The 19,338-nt window shown below is 43.8% G+C and overlaps 1 protein-coding gene across 1 annotated transcript in view; it reads left to right on the forward strand.

The window, feature by feature from the left end:
* The first annotated feature begins 7,186 nt into the window (after positions 1-7,186).
* The window catches only part of pou2f2a (POU class 2 homeobox 2a), a 44,640-nt gene continuing 32,488 nt past the window's right edge, over positions 7,187-19,338 (forward strand). Inside the window, exon 1 of the mRNA XM_028399619.1 lies at positions 7,187-7,286. Within this exon, the coding sequence (XP_028255420.1) occupies positions 7,187-7,286 (100 nt within the window). The remainder of the gene's footprint in view (positions 7,287-19,338) is intronic.

Consider the following 19,338-nt stretch of genomic DNA (forward strand, 5'->3'; position numbering starts at 1 on the left):
GCCTCTTCTACTGTGTTCCACTGGGTGCATTTGTGTCATCTTCATTAATCCAATTTTTTTCAAAAGTGAAATATTTTTATTGACAGACTTCACAAGTTGCAGGAGACATCCAACAAAACCGCCTCTCATCGTTCTCTTCTTGCTCTGCTTCTGCCAATTCTTCCATATCCTTTCATCTCTATCAGTACATAAACGTGATACTCCTCCCAAAATCTTGAGGATCAAAAGCATCTCCTTCTGTATATTTGAAAGGTGGCTATGAGGCATTTGTAGTTTTCATTCTTTATAGAGGAAGCAGCTTGAATTCATCAGGGTTACAGTTGACAGGGGCATGTTGGACAGAGGAAAATGAAACTGTGCATTAACTGGTGTTTGGCATCTGATCAGGGATAACGTTTCTGTGTCTGAACTGCGTATTCAGACTGACACGGTGATGTCCAGTTTTTCTGTCTTTAGTCTCCCTGTTTGATCCTTCATCCAAACATCAGACGCTGCTTTGGTGACTTGGCATTTTTCCATCAGGAACACAGCTAAACTCAGTAGTACTGATTATTTAAATGCTCTTTGGCGGAAACATGCATGTGAGTGTGAGGTGCATTCCCATCCTTGCATATGGACAAATGGACGATTGCTGTGTCATAAATGGGTTGAACTTAAACCTGCAGCATGCACGTCTGTCTGAAGGTTTTATAAATAACAACCTTGACTTACTCTATGAATAAGGGCTGCATCCTTTTAAAGACCAGCTCTGGCTCCGGTTTATGCTTACTTTCAAAACTGTACTCCTCAGTCACTAAAGTTCTGCTTATGGAGTTTGGTGTGTTCTCTTAGGGCATGTACAGTGAATTGTGAGATAGGTTGGATTGTGAAGGATGCACCGCTGTTTTGAATGACCAGACTGTTGTTAGTCCTCACTCAGTTCTTCCATTGATTAAAGCTTGAATTTACACAGATTTAATTGCTTCATTTTTTTTAAAGTTTACGTCACAACATTAGTGGCACGAATGTTCCCATGTGGTCTTAAGAGAAGCGATGCAAACCGATGACCTGGAATCAAACCCGCAACCTCACGCACAGTTTACAAGGTAAACACGTTTAATTCTTTTGATCCGTTAGCACACCCACGCATCGCTGTGATCCTCTTCTCCTCATTGTCATTGTGCGCCGTTTTATTTCAGCCTTTTTTTTCTCCCCTCTGCTCCCTCCATCTCTCTTCGGTCTCTGTGCAAGCAGTGGGGTGGGGTGGGGCTGAGGGGTTGTTAAACATTTTTCTTCCTTCTTAATTGTTTTGACTTGTGCCATTGGCATCCCGATTAGGCCTCATTGATTTCCCACTGCTAAGTGCATTGATTTCTACATTTCTCATTGATCCCCACTTCTAAATCTACCCACACACACAGTGTCTGTCTCTCTCTCTCTCGCTCTATCTCGCTCTCTCTACATGAACACCATGCAGGCCGAGCATGAACATGTCTGTGTATCTGTATGATTGTGAGCGTGTGTGAACATGTGAGTGAAGAAAGCATATAGAGAGTAACTATGGAGATAACAATGCACAGGAAAGAGACTCGGAGAGATGAGTCGATGATGTTTATGTAGGACAAGGGAAGGTTTGTGGGAATAAAATGCAGATCTCAGAGGAGACCTGTAGAGTGTTTTTTGGAGTCAGTGGGAATAAAATTAAAAAAAAAATGTAGTTTGAATTTTTGCGTCTAATACAATTTTCGAATTCACCATCTTTGCAGAATTAAAATATATATATATATATTATGATAGCTGGTTTTGTGTGACATGCTTTTTCAGCACCACAATACTTTGTGAGGGATGATGTCTAAACACCTTTCACATCGTATTTTTTTAATATTTTAAAGCTATGTCTCGCTATCGTTCTTGTACACACACACTCTTTCCTCTTGATCGTATTCCATGGTGTCTAGGAGAGCTGGGTCTGATCCTCTCAGTGTTTAAGGCTCTCATCTCCCCCACCCCACTTCTGCAACACACATTCACTGCAGGCTGCATGGGCTGGAAAGCTCCATCCATGTCATTGGCATTACCTCGAGCCTTGATGCTGCATTTGTGCTAAGCTAAGCTGTTTGAGCACAAGAAGCAGAGGTGTGTGTGCGTGTGTGTTTGGTGAATGTTATGGTGTGTTTGCATGTACGTGAATATCTTGCACGAGTGTGTTGAGTTCTGTTGTCTCCATGCTTTGCTGCATATTATGGTTGTTTGCATGCGTTTGCTGCTAAGTTATATATTTATGTCCATGAGTGTAACAGCACAGGAATCAGTCTGTGTGGAATATAGGATTGTGTCTGCACCTGATAAAGAATGATAGAAAAAAAGTAGATATTGCCACCCCCCCTGTCCACCCACCCTTCTCCCCACTTCATCCTTTACTTCAGTGCTGTCCTGCGTTTACATCTTAAATCCATTAAAACCAATCCAGGATGAAATAGGATGCTGAACATGTGTGAAAAATGAACTTTGCGGTGTAAAGACATCTTCAAAGTCAGAATGAAATTATGCGTGAACTAAAAACAGAATATACATAAAACAAATCCAGTAAGTAAAAAAATATGTATTCACACACCGATTCCAGTGCGCTTCAGGTGGAGGCGAGCTCATGAGCTGTAAGCAAGAGCATTGATCTGCCTCAATGATCGTATCAAGGTGGCGTATCGACAGCATTGTGTTTTACTCTTTTCTGTTTGTCCTCTGTGGCCTAAGAGGAATAATGGATATGTAGGAGAGGTATTGGCAGGGCCCGGACCGGTCTATTGACAATCTGTCAGCATTGATTACTTAGTCAGGCTGCGAGAGGAAAGGGTGAGAGACATAGACAGAGAATGAGAGAGACCGAAAGAGAGAGAGAGAGAGAGAGATGCTGAAAATAGATAAAATGTCAAAAGCTAAAAATAATGTGTCAGGCTGTGCGGGTTTATTAGGGTCAGTGTCGCGCTGATGATTCCTTACCTGTGTTTTAGAGTGTGTTTGTGTTTTTAGAATCATCCATGTAACACTGATGTAATCATTCTCTCTCTTCCTGTGTGTGTTTGTGGGTTAATATAATTAATAGTGTTTATTAACCCCACATAACTGCCCGGTAATGATTCTTCCTTTTCATTTACTGTCTCTTCTAGTGTGTGTGTGTGTGTGTGTGGTTACAGCAGTAGCAGAGGGGTAGGCAGTGATATAATTGTAAGCTGGTATTGATTGCCCCCCCTTGTTATTGATGAGGGAGAATTTAATTCAACCAACTCGTTTGTCAACATGACACTGCCATTTAACAATGAACTCTCTCACACACACACACACACACACGGCAGACAGATAAAGATCCTTTCCCACTATAGACTTCCACAAGCACAGGATCTGTTCACGTATTCCAATTATTTGGAATATAATAATATAACATAATAATTGTACACTAAACTCTTTAATGATGCAACAATCTCAGTTTGAGACGGAGTAATGTTCGTCCATAATGTCAGCTCTGGATTCAGAAACAACAGGTTTGCTTTAAAAGGTAGCAGGGAGAATCTATTTCAGGCTCTTCTTTATACTGCCGTCCCCCTGTGTGTGTTTGTATGTGTGTGTAACTGATCAGAAGTCCACTATGGCCCGTAAGACCACAATGTCAGACAAAGCACCCACCACAGCAGGTTGCAGAGTAGTTACAAAAGGATAGATATTACAGAAGGGAAAAAGAACATATTGCTATTGATGAGGCCCGCCGTGCGCCATATTCTTCACCTCTCCTTCAAATCCACACACACACACCTCCCTCCCCTCCTGCGATGGACGCACAAAACACACTATATTCTACAAGAAATAATTGCTTTTGTCTGGAAGGAGTTTGGATCGGGGCTCCTCTGCGCTTGCCCTCATGTGGAGAGGGGGGCTTCTGAGGGACAACCGGTCGCTTCTTTATATGGCTTCTCCTCCTCTCCCTCCTCCTCCTCCTGCTGCTTCTTTTCTTTTTCCTCCCTCTCTCACTCACTCACCGGGCACGCGGATGTCATCTGTCAATGGGGAGTGGGCTTTTTTTTTTTTTTGTTTAATGGGAGGCCCCTCTTTGTGATGTGACGTGTGCCTATGCATAGATGACATCAAAAGCTGTGACAAGTAACGGAAATGCTCCAAATCAAAAGAACTCATGCTTAAGATTAAGAACAAGGACTGTTGTAAAGATGAACATTAGCACTGACGTGTCACTTAGCAGGGCTGGCTGTAATGCAGCATTTGCTGCATAGCAGGGAAGTACATGTGGAGAGCGTTCCACGGTAGCAGTGCTACTATAGGAACACAAGTTACAGTTGCATCATTCCCTATAGAAGTCAGTTGTTCCCCAATGGTAATGGCCTAATAATTGTCCTCACTCTGTAGTTTTGGTGTGTTTTAGTTGCTGTATAGTCTACTGCTGCAACAGTAGTTGTGTTTAGCACCATCAGCTGCAGTAATGCATGCAGTCAGACAGTATCAATACCAGGATGAGTAACAGAAAGAGTGCTGCAGCTGTGTACAGGAGCCTTCTGATGATGTTTCATCTGTGTAGCAGGTGGTTCATAGGCCCTTTGACGTTTTCTTCCTCTCCCCTACATGGACATTAGCATTGGCAAAGAGCCCGAGGCCTCTCTAAATATGAGGGCCATAATTGATCGATAACTTATTAACAGCTTAGTCTCACCTCGGAGTGTATACAGAGAGGGGAGAGAGAGAGAGAGAGAGAGAGAGAGAGAGAGAGAGAGAGAGAGAGAGGAGGGGGGTGTGTATGTGGTTTGGTCGATTTTCTTTCATTGACTGCGATATTTAGCGTATGGATTTTTCTATTTAAAAAATCTATGCTGGCGATAATCTGAAGCGTAAATGCACAGAGTGAGATTGGGGCGGCGCGTCCGGCAGACTGAGGAGAGCAGGGGGGGAGAGAGAGGCGATGGCCGGGAGGCACCTTTCCGCAGACACACAAAACTATAACTGAAACATTCTCACCGACCCTTAATGGGGAAAAACATGCAATTTAGATTCAGCTCTGCTGACATTTTACGCACATTTTACGCATACACGCACGTAGCCTTCCCGAGCCCAAAGTAATTACTAATTTAACACCCGTAGCAGTGCAGGCTTTGATTATCCACCTCTGTGGGAAAAAAAAATGTTGAGTGCTGCAGGTGACCTTGCGTAGGCCAGACCCACGTAAATCTATATAAGAGAGAGAGAGAGAGAGGGAGAGATCCACCTGCTGAAATATACATCAAAGGTTCCCCTCTTTGAATTCATGTCCGCACATTGTGAAGAGGCGATCGATTTCTCGGAGGCCGGCGATGATGTGATTATTGGCTTCATTATAATGAAGTAATCAGAAGATCAATTGGCTGAATCTGCGCTCGTCTTGTACGAGATTAGAGTGGTCAAAGAAATATGTACAGAGAGAGGGGGGGTGTAGCCTGAGTGTTAGTGGACCGGCCTGGCCTCCTGAAGAAATGAATCCTTGTAAATACACTTGTGCAGAACACCTGTGTATCTTTATCATTCATCTCACTTTGCGCATAAACAGTGGTGTGTGTGTGTGTGTGTGTGTGTTGGTGTGCGTGCCCGAGAGCGCATGTTTATGTATATGTATGCGTGTGTGTGTGTGTGTGTGTGTGTGTGTGTGTGTGTGTGTGTGTGTGTGTGCCCGAGAGCGCATGTTTATGTATATGTATGCGTGTGTGTGTGTGTGTGTGTGTGTGTTGGGGTGATGGGGATCGGGGAAGAGAGGGGAGGGAAATTGGGTAAAAAAAAAAAAGAGGGGGGGCTGGGTATCTGAGTCTGTTCCCCGGCCAGAGCGCCTCGCCGTGCCAGAGTGCGTTCAGGCTGCGCGGTGTCGGACCGAAACCACCGGGGTTCCCAAAATAAACTGAAGGGACACTGATACGCGCCACACACACGTATACGATACTCACAGAGGAGGACTGCGAGAAGCAGCAGAGAGAGAGAGAGAGAGAGAGAGAGAGAGAGAGAGAGAGAGGGATCCACACCGGCGGATGGCGGAGCGGAGCCAAAGAAAAGACACTACAGCGTAAAAGATCAGGGGCGCCGCGTCCCCCTTCCTCTTTTTCTGGCTTTCGCTTGAGCATCAGTTGAGGAGGAAAGCAGAGGACAGGTGTACTTATTGATATGGATTCATTCATTTATTCCTTATTGATTTTGCGTTAATTAGTGACCCGCGGTAGAGAAAGAGGGTGAGGGAACCAGCGAGGGGAGGAGAGGGAGGAGCAAAAGTCAGACAGGGGGTGCCTGCGTAGCCTTACTTTATAATTTGATTTATTCTTTTTTACCAAATAATGGTTTTGCGTTTTATTATCGTGTCGCTTCGTGTTTATGTATTCTTCAGCAGACCAGCCAGCTACAAACCAAATCTTTAGGAGAACCAAAAAGAAGCAACTCCGGTCTTTCACGGACAGTTTCCCCATCTCTTCTTACCGAGGATTCACCGGTGGCCAGTGTTTGTTTTTTTTTTAGACTTTTCATGAGTGCAGGAGGAGAAATCCATCTTACCACCAACCCAAACCAAAGCAAACCCGGCCGAGGAGGAGGAGGAGAAGAGGCAGAGACGGAGAGCCACTGCGATCTGTGCGCACAGCTGTCTGGACACAATCATTTGACTCTAATTGTGTCTGCGTTCCATCCAGCGGAGAACAGCTGAGAGAGGAGTACGCACCGCAGCACGTTCAAAGATAACAAATATCATCCGATGGCCGGTCACCTGCAGCCTGCATGAGCCTGCACGGATAACCACAGCTTTATTTATTCTCCCAAAGCCAAACAGTGTTCGCCGTGCGCCCTGCACATCGCTGCGTGTTAGTGTGTGTGTGTGTGTGTGTGTGTGTGTGTGTGCCGGACTAACTGACTCCGAGAAGACTCAAGTGAGGATCATAACATCCATCCGTGCGCCAGAACTGTACACAAAAAAAAAACTGAAAATAGAGGGATGTGAATCCGCTGAGGAAGAGTCAGGGAAGAAAAAGCCAAATACTTCATCTCTTACTTTCAAAGCATCCCAGCATCCTTCCACTCGGCTGTCCAAAAACCTGGAAAGCATACGAACAAAAGGCCAAAGAACGACGACCAGGACGACGGATAAGAGAAGAAGAAAAGTGAGACTAAAATAAAAAAACAACGACCCCCAGGTCGACAGAGGACCATGTTCGTCCCCCTGCCGGTCCCCTTCGTCTTTCAGAGAACAGCGTCCGACTTCAGCGCTTGGAGACTCAAGTCCTCGCTGGCTCCGCGGTCCAGCCCCGGTAAGACTCCTTTCTCTCACCACTGTGCAGAATCACAAACGGATTCATTTCTTTTTATTTCTAACCTGTGAAATTCTGATTTATTTTCTTATCCCAGTTACACCTCAAAGTTAGTTGCATTATTCACATGTATATATTAAATATTTACCTCTGATACAACTCACAACAAACATTTTTATATAAGAAAGTTCACATGTAGACTTAGTTTGTAATTCCTTTAAAAACACAAACTGCCAGGGTGTCCGGGTACATTTCTTTATATTAAATAAAAGGCAGCTCAGTTATTATTATGTGATTATTCACAGTATGTTTGGTTTGAGATTATACGTGAGGGGAAAATTAGAAAATGAAATATATATCACATTTAACATCTGTTATTGCTCCTAAAAAAAAAAAAATGTCCATCTCCAAAAACCAGTTCATATACTTACGTGCATATATTCCATCGAATGTAAAACACACAGAATTGGATGCATGAATATTTGGCTCATTAACATCCATCAAAGTCTGACAGAGGCGCCACACGCTTCTCATCTTTTCCTATTTCATTCATGGCGATCCGTGCATCCAACCTCCACCCCATCTGTCTCCTCTCCACTTCTCTCCTTCAGTCTTCCTCTGCCAGGTTTTAGGAGGGAATATTCATGGTCATCTATGGATCAGAATGTTATTGATCCCTGGCTGGGGTCCCACTGGGGGGGGGAAACTACAGTACAGTTAAGTTGGCAGAGGGAGAAAGTTTAGCTTCAAATTCTGAAAAAGCTGATATGACACAAAATATAAAACACAAAATATTTTCCTTTTAAAGTGAATTTTCTGTCCTATCAAAAAATGGACTTTACAAGAGTCTGTCAGTCAATACTCTAATGACTTCATCATGCCTTTTAATACTTCATTATCACTACAATGGTTTAGTGAATTGCAGTGTTATCAATAATGTATTTTTTTTAATCTTCTCAGGTAAGATACTTATCAAGTCCTAAATGAGTGTTTGTAAAATTATATTGTGCACAAATCATTTCAAAAATATTCTATTCTGTGTGTCTTGCTGTTCAGGTTCACTCAGTTATCCTTTTTGTTTTTCTACCTGGGAGTCTTAAAACTTTGTGCTGTGCTGGTCGCTTTTTACCAAAAACCATAGTGTGTGCGAGCGCACGTGCATGTGCGCATGCGCGTTTGAGTGGGGAGGTAACAGTGGCCTCTCTGTCCCTATCATCACCACCACCACCTCCATCCATCCAGGCGGAAATTTCAAAAAGACAGATGGGGGGAAGGGGTAGGTGTGTATGCTGATCCCCGCTGAGCCGTGCAGGGGTAATTCAGGCTATCACCTTAAGTAGGTGTCAGGAGGAGAAAAACGGTTGGAGGTTTTAATGAGAGCGGCTTCTGGTGGCTTTGACAGGCGACATATAACCGCTGGCTTCTGTTTTGGAGGGGGGTGGGGTCAAGTCTCTCTTGGTCCTTTAAGAAATTAAAGTAAGAAATGATGGTCGGCAGCAAGGAGGAGAGGTGGACGCTGGGTGTGAATGGATGACTCGATGAATAACAGAATGAGTGAGTGCATAAATGAATAATGAATGAATGAGAAGGTTATTAAATTAACAGGTGGAAGAACAGAATGAATACGAGCAATAGCACAGAGTGAAGATTAAACAGTGGAAGTGAATTATGCATGAATACATTTACCAAATGAGTAAATATGTGGAAAAAAAAAAGATTTGAGACAGTGAGCCAGCAGTTCTTCAGCAGTCCAGTCCCCCTGTGTATTTCCAGAAAATGAAAGGGTCAGAGAGCCTGTGCTGGCTGCTTTTTTTATTTAAACATGTTGGTGTGATAAGCAGCCGATACACACAAGAGAAATAAACTGCGTAGGAGAGCAAAGGCCAACACTTATCCCTACTTTTCCCCTGTTATTTCTTCTCTTTTCTCCATCTTTCATCCTTAATCTCTGGAGAAAAGGAAACTCTGAATCCTCTGTTTCTCGTTGTCTTTCTCATTTCTGTGAAGTATTCACTCGACACAAAAGCCTTTTCAGTAAAATGCAAACTCTCCTGTCTGTCTCTCTCTCTCCTTTTCCTCTCTGTCTATCCCTCCTTCCTTGTGTCTCGTTCCCTGTGGACACTGAGGTTGTTGAATTGGATTTGCCTGGTGTGGTTTGGCCGGGCCCCATAAGCCACTTTAGCTAAGTCTGTTACCCACAATTCTCTGTCGTTCTCTGATCTGCGCCTTTTTGACCAAGGTGTGCATGTCTGCATCTGTATGATTGCCTGCACCTGTGAGTGTGTGTGTGTGTGTGTGTGTGCAGCACACATATCTGGGTGTGTTTGCGAGCAAAGATGGGAGTGTCAAAAGTCTGAGATGAGGTGAGTGAGGTTCAGTGGAGAAGGAGGGAGAGAGAGGTCCTAAACAGCAGACGCTAGCAGACAGAGGCTCTACAGTGGATCTAAACCCAGAGCTTATGGGTTTTTTGTCAGCTCGACTCTTAAACACTACAGTGTGGAGACCACTGGCCTCAGCTCAGCTGGGCCTAAGACACATCAGCACACTCAAACGCTTTCAGAACAAGCCAGTGGAATTGAGTTTATCAAAGACTGAGGATATTTTGTTTGCACACTTCAATTCATTTTGGCGATTGACACGTGTAAAACAAACTGCTAACATTAAAAGCAGTCCGTTTAATTCCTCACAGTCAAAGGAAAAGTTAGCTTTATTTCAAATAATTGTACTTTACATACATTTAGCAAATAGCTAAATTATATTATCTATTAATTTTGCAAAAAAAATTGTGTTATTACTACTGTTTAATATTTCGAATTTACCCAAATGGATGTGACTATAGATGGATTGCGCGGCTGGTTACACAGACAATGGCTGGGACGTTTGTAATTGATGGACTTATGAGTTACCATGATTTTTTTTTTGGAGGAGGAATTTACTAGGCAGAGGTGAGATTGAACTCTGACACCTCATCTATGCTGTGTTCATAAACTGGGAAGCACTGTCCTTGACAGTCCTTACTTTACAGAGCCAACTAACCATTCAGAAACACAGAGGCTTATTTTCAGCTTTAGATATTTGCCACTCAGAGTAAAAAGCTCGTTTTTCTCAGAGATGCGACCAGACTATCTCCTCTGCTGTGTGTTTTTCAGAGGGCAGGCAGGGTGGAGAGGGACCTGTAGCTGCCTTCCGCTCTGTCCCTGCTTTGCACCACAACAAAGGAAATATAAATGCTCTTTTATTTTATGTACACTGCTGTAAAATCCTCCAGGGCCACTGTGGCCCATATAAAACTGAGAGCTGTCAAATTCACAGAGGAGGCACGTGTCGTCTGGATTGAGAGGGATAGTTTATTTATGTTGGCTTCACTGACATGCTGTAGTGTTTCAGCACACTGTTCATTTCATGCTCTGGTCTAACCTGTTCAGTCGTAGTTTGATTACTAGTACGCAGAGTAAAATGGGTAAAGCTATGAAAAGTCCTGATGATCAAACAAACCATGTAAACAATATTTTATACAGGTGTTATTAAAAATACAATAAAGCCAATATCAGCTCTTGATGGTTGTAAATTACCACAAAAACGAATCAGTGGAACAATAAGGCATGGTAGCAGCAGTGTTCCATTGTTTAACAATAGTGCAAAGAAACTTTTATTGCAGCAAGTTCAAAGCACAAACCTCCTGCCCACACACGCACAAACACACACACACAAAGTGCTCCGTGCTGCTCGATAACTACCTCCTCTCACACCCAGGATCTTCACCTCGTGGAGCCCAGGAGGGGGTTATGGTGTCTGGGCCACACCAAACTGAGCGTGAGCAAAGGCCCCTGTGCCTGGATTAATTGGCTGTGTGTGTGTGTGTGTGTGTGTGTGTGTGCTTGTGTGTGGATAAAGAAGTATTGTGTTTTTGTGAGAGGAAGACCGATTTTTTTTAAAGAGATTGGGGGCATCCTGTCTCGTGTACTTGAGCACATGTAAGAAGATTTGAAGGTTTGTTTATGAATTGTTTGATGCCATATGCAACATTGTGCAAATATTTTATTGATAGCTAAATTAATGCAAGCTATTTAAAGAAGTGTGCGTGTTTGTGTGTGTGAGAGTGAAGGTACCAGCCCTGTGTGTGTGTAGGCAGACAGGTAGACGATTCAATAATTGCACGTTGAGGTCAGTTATGGATCTTTCCGGCGTGTGTGGTTTATCTGGAAACCACAAGAAGCTCATAGCTGCCCATTGTGTGAGTGGTTTTAACCTTCCACCACTATTGATTAGCCAGCATTGACTACTCTCTCGCCACCCCATTTGTGTGTGTGTGTGTTTAGACTGTTGATGTGTGTGCATGAGAATGTGTGGTTGTGGGAGGCGTGTGTGAGTGTGTGTGTGTGGTGACATGAACAAATGCCATGTGTAGGAATGCAAGAATGTGCGTGCATGTCGAGGGCACCTGATTGTGTGTGTGTGTGTGTGTGTGTGTGTGCGTGCGTGTGTGCGTGCGTGTGTGTATGGATCAGATTTTAAAAGGGGCAGCGTTGTTGGTGAGTCCCGGTGCTAACGTGATTGCGAATGACAAAGCGTCCAGGCGGGTTTGTTAGCTCCATAATGGGGAATCAATAGACACAACACAGATGTCAATACAACATGCTTTATTGCGTTAAGCCGCCTCACCCCCCACTCTAGGCTGTAGACACACGCACAAACTCTGTCTGAGGACATATCTGCTCTGTATCTGCCGTTTGATGTTATCCAACATCCAACTGGTTCTTAGTCAGACTTTGGATAAAATATGTTATTTGTAAGTGGGTGTGTCTTCATTGCCAAAGTTTTCCTTAAAGCTTTTGTCATCATAACCATTTTTGATTGATCTATTTTTTTTTTTAAATATTCAAAATATGATTAAAAATACTGTTTATTATCTGTTGATTATTCATAAATTATGACAACTGTCCACGTTAGAGCCTTGACATTAAACCATTAACTTTGGAAAAATGCTTAAGAGCAAGAAACTTTACCACATATTTTGTTCCCTGATTGCTTCCACTGTTGTATTATAAGTGTTTTTGAATGGGAAACATTGCAAAGTGCTTTGGCGAAGTGCCATTTATAGAAACTTCACTTTGAGTCTTATGACTCAAAAAAAAAATCATGTTCTAGTTCTAAACAAACTCAAAGCATTGAACTAACTGTAACCAGTGGTACCTTTTATGGGACTGTTTTGCTTGCCACCACATTTATTTGCATGCAGTTATCTGTGGTATTAAAATGTTAAGCTAACACTACTTAAAAGATCACCTATCCCCAGCCATGTATCCTGAATTAAAAACCTTAAGCTGATGAGTTTTGTTATCCATGAAGTGTGCAGACCGCAGCTACTAATGTGACTGTGTTAGATTACCACGTGACAGTGATGGTCTCAACGAGCAAAGGCAGGGTAGTAACGTACACTCTGAAGGTTTTGTTGGTTTAACATACATATACCCCCCACCAGTAGACATTATCTCACACATAGGACCTAATGTAAGGCTATTTTAAAAAGGCTACTTTAAATGCACATAAGCACAATTGTCATCGGCAAGGTATCATTACCTTCATACCTTTTGTTATTGTTACATATAGATGATTATAAAAGCATCGCCACACCACGGATGCTACCTGCTGTGCAGACATGGAATACAAATCTCCCCACAACTAAATATGGCTGCCTGAACTCTGCTTCCCCCCTGCTCTGCTGTCCGTGTGTCCATCCATCCAACCAGCTCAAACTCTCATTGTTACCGTGGAAACATTCATAGGCCATTAGACACACATATGGGAGGAAAAGAATCTAGGTAAACGCTGTCCTCCTACACACATAAACACACATGCATCCTGCATTGGACAGTCATTTGAGTCTTGCTCTCTTGATGGTTGCCCTTAATGGTCTTTGGGACCATTAAGGGCTAAATTGGCTGTACTCAGGCTATATTTGACTGCCCTGTGTGTCCTGCTCTCTTTGGGTATGTAATCGGCAATCATATGTAAGTATGTGTGTTAGTGTGTATTTGCAGCTATTTGTGAGGACATCTCCCATATGTCTGTCCATGTAAACATGAGTGTCATGTGTACTTCTTGTGTGTGGGTGTGTAAAATTGGTGTTTCCCTGATGGCTTGTCTCAGTACTTGTGTGTGTGTTTATGCTGGCCAGTGTCCATTTTACACCCCCGCCAAATAATGAATCGTGGGCACAGCAGGGGACCTTTTTTGGTTTAACACCAATGCGCACCCTTAATCGAATGCACTCAGCGTGTGCTGCCCCTTTGTCCGACAAGGTGTCTGTCGATAGGCTTTCTCCTCGGCGCACATAAATGCCATAAAGAACTCCGTGCCTATTCACTCGTCTCATAGCTTGCATTCCTTCTCTCCACGCTCCTCTCCCTCCTTTCCTTTCACTCCCTCCATCACTCTAATTTGCTGCCTTGGCCCGGCGTGCAACCTGGTGTGTTTAGACCAAAGAAGGGAGGGCAGGAGAACATGAGTGCAGGAGTGAGAGGAAAAAGTCTGCTCCCCATATCAGTGGCGTGTCAGGGTCAGGGCTGCTGCTCAACCTTCTAATTAAGCAGAATAATTAGGTTTAACACTTTACATGTTTGTGTTTGTTTTCAACTGTATTTATACCTTTTGTTTGCAAATGCAATTCTACCTTAAATTAAAGAATAGAATAGATATATATTGGATTAAGAATAAATTTTAGTTACAGTGAAAAATAATCTTATTCTGTTAATCCCAGATCCAGTTTAGATCACCAACATACTGCTGCTGTAATCTGTAGGTCTAGTCTGAATGCTAGCTCCCGTCAATCTCTAGTTAACTACCAAACTTATGAATGTGTAAAAATATTTTGTTGTGGACTTTGAGGGCTTAAATTCCCATCAAATCAAATTTCCCACACAGTAGAAGATGCTGCCTCTATGTAACACCGGCCTTTGAAATGTTTGAAGCACATGTTCTGGGTGTATTGCACTAAATGCTGTGAATGTGTGTAATCTCCAGCAACATGTGTGTGCTTCTCTCATAGCTAATGCCCATCACTGCCTGCTGTCGGTGTGTGTAATACAGAAGTGCTGGTCTTTTGTGCCAACCTGAAGGCAGTGATCTTGTTCCCCGGCTTGCATGAATAGAGAGAACAGGGCTTAGGAAAGGCTCCTGTCCTCCTTCACAGGTGTCTGACATAATGAAGTCAGTGTGTGATCTCACACAAAACCTTTCTGTGGAAGTGTGAGTAAGCTCGTCCTGATGCTCGCTTTTGCCATCTCGAAGGTGTTGGACGTTTTTTTTTCCTTACACAGATTAAAATGACAGGGCCGTGGATAAGCAGAACAGTGTGTGTATTCCTGGGCCTCTGTGTGCTCAGGTACACTGTGAATGTTTGCATGTTTATGTGCATGCCTCGGTAATGTAATGTCACCATTTCCAGCGCCGCACGGACTTTACTGCTCACCAGCTTGGTTTGTATCGAGTGAACCTTTTGTGTGGACCTTTTGCATGTCTGCTTTTCCTTAGCAATATCAGTCCTTGGGGCCAACAATGCATTTCTTCCCACCGCTGATACATTTAGCTAATAAAGTCGGATGACAAAAGAGGGGTTAGTTAGATTGGATTCCACCTCTTTTGTCTCCCCTCCCCACTTGTGTGTCCCCTTGGCTGGTGGTCAGTGATGTTGTAGGGAAAAGGGCAGATTTGGACCCCCCCAATTTAATTTAGCAGACAGGAGTTATGGTAATGAACATGGGGGGGGGAGAAGGGTGTGTGTATGTGATGAGAGGGGAGGATGGATAGGAAGGAGGTGTAAGGGTCCCCCCTTTTACCCCAGGAACACCACGTCCTTCCTGTCCTTCCTCCAACCCTCAACCCCCCTCTTTTTCTTTGGAGCCCGTCTTATTGCGGGGCCAGCACTGACTGTGAAGGGTTTTTAGTGAAAAACGTAATATCATGCAGGATGAGGTGGGGTTGGGTGGGGTTGGGGGGGGGGGGGGGGGGGGGCTGTATGTATGCACAGAGACAGAAGTAAAGTGACAACAATAGAGGATGGAGAGTGAAAGGAATGGTAGGGGGGGGTGGACAGGCACTGGGTCCGGCCCTTTTTAATAAATCTGAGTGCTCTGGTTAGTGCTTCAATCTTCTGTACTCAACTAGCCCCCTGCCCACATTACACACACACACACACTCGCACACACTACCAAATACATACATGCACTTACTCTCTGTGACTCATTTTCACCGACATATGCTGTCGCCAGACAACAAGCTCAAGGGCTTTTAGACGGTGTTTTTGCCAGTCTGTACAGCTGGTGCTGCTTCTAATTGTACTATCCACCAGATGCAAGCATATAAAGAAAAGTTTTTCATATTTGTTGATTTAATAATATTTTGGATTTCTTTTTTTATACTTTTATATTTAGCATCACCAGTCAACACTGCAGGAAGGTCCTGCAGATGTACGATTGTGAGCCGTTCCCTGCTAGTACCTGAATTGGCTGTACATCCAATGCAGGACATCTAATTCTGGGTGCGTTCTGCGTTTGAAGGTGTAATTTTCGTATTCGTCATAGATAACTGGCCCAGTACAGATGGCACAATGTCACATTCAGACATCTCCAACAGCTACAGTGGAGTGTAATAGCAGAAAATCTTTTGCCTGTCTGAAGCATCAACAGTAAACATCAGGTGTTGGTCTCAGCCACTCAGCTAGAAAGAGCAAGAGCTTCTTTATAAACCGTCCATTTTGAACCAACACTAACATAGAGTGGAACACTGAAATCACTGCATAAAGCCTCAACAATATGTAGTCGGGTTTAGTTTTTTTTTTTTACACAATAAGTGCAAGTGTTTGGTGCTACAATTGATATGACTTACACAAGTCCTAAAACTGACACGTTTAACATTGTTCTCCATGCTGAAAGAAGCAAAGTAGGAACTTTACATCACTTCATCATTAAACTCTCACGTGTGAGATATTGTTATAAAAAGTTCTGTCACTGCAATCTTAGCAATGTTCTGTGTAACACTGGGTCAGATGTGACACCAGGTTTTTTTTTAAGCACATCGGTTAGCTAGCACCACATTGTGGTCATCAGTGGAGAAGTTTGTCTGTGTTGAACATCTTGAGCCCCTACTTTGAGCACAGTGCAAAAAAAAATGTCGGGCCCACCCACCCGTTGTGTTGTTGTTTATTATTGTTTGTTCTAGTTTACCTAAATAATCACATGTCATTTTTAGAGTCATTGTCAATCCACCCATGTTGGACATGTTGGATTTAATGCACCGCAGTAGACCGGGGACGTTGCAATATACTGAGCAGGGGACTCACAGAGGCCAGACTTGCTCACATGCAGTTTTGAACACATAATCGTCTCACACTGTGGCTCCAATCTCTTCCGCATACTGTACACACACATTTACCACATCAGATAAAAGAAGGGAAAACTCTTTTTTTCTTTACCCCATTTTTTCCTCTCCTCCCAGCTCACCTCCTTATCACCACTCCCCTCCTCTCTTCTTTATCCTCTTTTATTATCCTCTGGTTTTTTTTTCCTCCAGCAGAGGAGTGCTCAGTGCCGAAATGAAATTAATCTGTTGTACTACACCCCTCCCTCCTCCTCTAGCCCTTCTTCTTCTTCTTCCCTGCTTTCCCTCCTCCTGCATCTCAATCTCATTCTCTCTTTGCTCTGTGGGGAGGATTGGACTCGTCACTTTAACCTCTTCATATTGGATATGAATCTGTTAGCCTGCCTGCCCCTCTCTCTAACACTCCCCACCTCAATCCACACAGTTCACACACACACACACACACACAATCAGGGAAGTGCATGTACACAAACACGCACAAAGGCACTGTCACACTTATTTACGCACTTGCATGCACACACACTGTAGTGAACATAAGCATGCACAGACACTGTACTCACACTTACTTCATTCCACGCAGGTATCTAAACAAATCTTTCGACAAATCCCAATCCTCACACACACACACACACGTATACACACATGCTGACATCCCTGACAAACCGTCCTCAGGCGGGTTTCTCCCGGTGCTTCAATCAAAGCCATTGATATGAATCTGGGCTGTTTTCTCCATCCTGGCAGCAGCGGCTATATAGCAGCTGTACTTTTTAGCAGCTACACATCTTTCATCAAGGTCTGTGCCTGGAAAATAGCTGTTTACAGCTGCCACCGCCCTCCTTTTATTCCAGCCACTTCTACATAGAGACAGGCGATATTGCTGGATTTTAGCTTTGGCCCTGGCTGAACTGTCCTGCCTTATTAGTGGGGATATCGAATGAATGGGAGAGGCTTCATACTTCATATGAAAAAGGAAGACAGGGTAGGAGCAGGGAGGGGAAGGGAGGCAGAAATGTGGGAAGAGGAGGGAGAAATGTGGGGAGTGAGTGAGGTTCTCCTTAATGGTTACCCCTAGGGGTTTTAGCAGCCATACAAGCTAGTGCAGTCATAGCAGTGAAATGGGACAGGTGAAGATTCTCTCCCTCCTCCTCCTCCTCTCTAAAGAGTGGTATGAATATGGTAAATCCGCTGTCCGCTTGGCGGCATGATTCTCTCCCAGAAAATGGCCCTGTGTCTGTGTCCCCTGGGGAGTATAAGCAAAGGAGATTCTGCATTTAGGCCTAGCACTCACTCCCTTTCTGCTCTCTGGGGGTTTGAAAGGGCCCCAGCCTGCCCCAATCCTCCTATCTATCTCACCACCACAGCAACAGCAGCAGCAGCAGCGATGGCACACAACACAGCAGCTTAGCTTAAACATGGTGGCTGGAGCTACACAGTTGCCCTTGCTATCTGGGTGCTGGGCTTTCACACACACACACACACACACAGAGCCTCTATCCATGTCAGTGTCTCACTGACTGAGTGAGGTCCATTTAGCTAGTCTTCGCCTGAGGCAGTGAGGGATCACCGACGACCATCGTCATGTTCTGTTACACACACACACACACACTCACACACTCGCACTCTCTCACATATACATACACACAAGGTTATTTTGTGCTACCAGCTCTGCGGCTCCAGTCTTGTTCGGGGTCAGAGAACATGGTTGGATGGCAGCTCACTCAGACAGTCTGTCAGTCATCCATTACTGAAGAAGACAAAGCATTCAGTTTATTTGCACCTAGTTGGCCTTCGCATTGGGAAACACTGACATGATCATAATATTCGTGATTCAGTATTTCAGTGTCGATGACAAGCCTGTGAGTAAGATCACTGTCAGTATTTAATTTATACTAGAATGCTGATCATGTGATCAGTGGGGGGGGGGGGGGGGGGGGGGTTTATGGCCAAACATTGCATCAGCCCAAAATATGGTGCCGACATTTGAGCTGAGTAATAATTACAGTGAGCACAGTCCCAAAAGATATAAAGTCATTACAACATGAATCCCCATTAAACTGATATATTGCCCCCATTCTGCTCTGGAGGTGGTTAAGTTTTCCATGCAATATATACAGCCTGTGTGGAAATCTTAATCACCTTGGCTTGTAAAATTAAACATTTATTAGGGTCAGGGTGCTGAGTGATAGAAATTCGGTTTCTTGCCCAAGGACACATGACCCTTGGAAGGAATCAATCCTGTGACCTCTCGGTGGAGGGACAGTTTCTCTAGCCAGCTGTCAAATGCTGGTAGAGGCTGCTCGGAAATGTAAAAGCTACTTATAAGCAGACAACTAAGAACTCAGGCCTCACCTATTTATCTTGAGGTATGTGATATTTTAAGAATTCATGAGTGTTTCTAATTTCTGTGATGAGCCTGTTTAGTATCTGTGAATGTCATCATGCTGTGCTCGTCGCAGCAGTGTGCACAAATGTTAGCATTTGAATTTAGACGTGATAAAATATTGATGCAAATATCCTCCGTGTGTTCATTCATGTGAGTTGAGGCTTTGAGTGCATAAGTGTGTGTATATGTGGCTGCCCGTGTGTCCACGTGTGGGTCCAAATTAGTGCCTTTGTCCTTCAGCTGTAGCACATGGGAGCCTGACTGTGTTTGCATTGTGCATCTGCCTGAGTG

This window comes from Parambassis ranga, chromosome 2, assembly GCF_900634625.1.
Source record: "Parambassis ranga chromosome 2, fParRan2.1, whole genome shotgun sequence".
NCBI lineage: Eukaryota > Metazoa > Chordata > Actinopteri > Ambassidae > Parambassis > Parambassis ranga.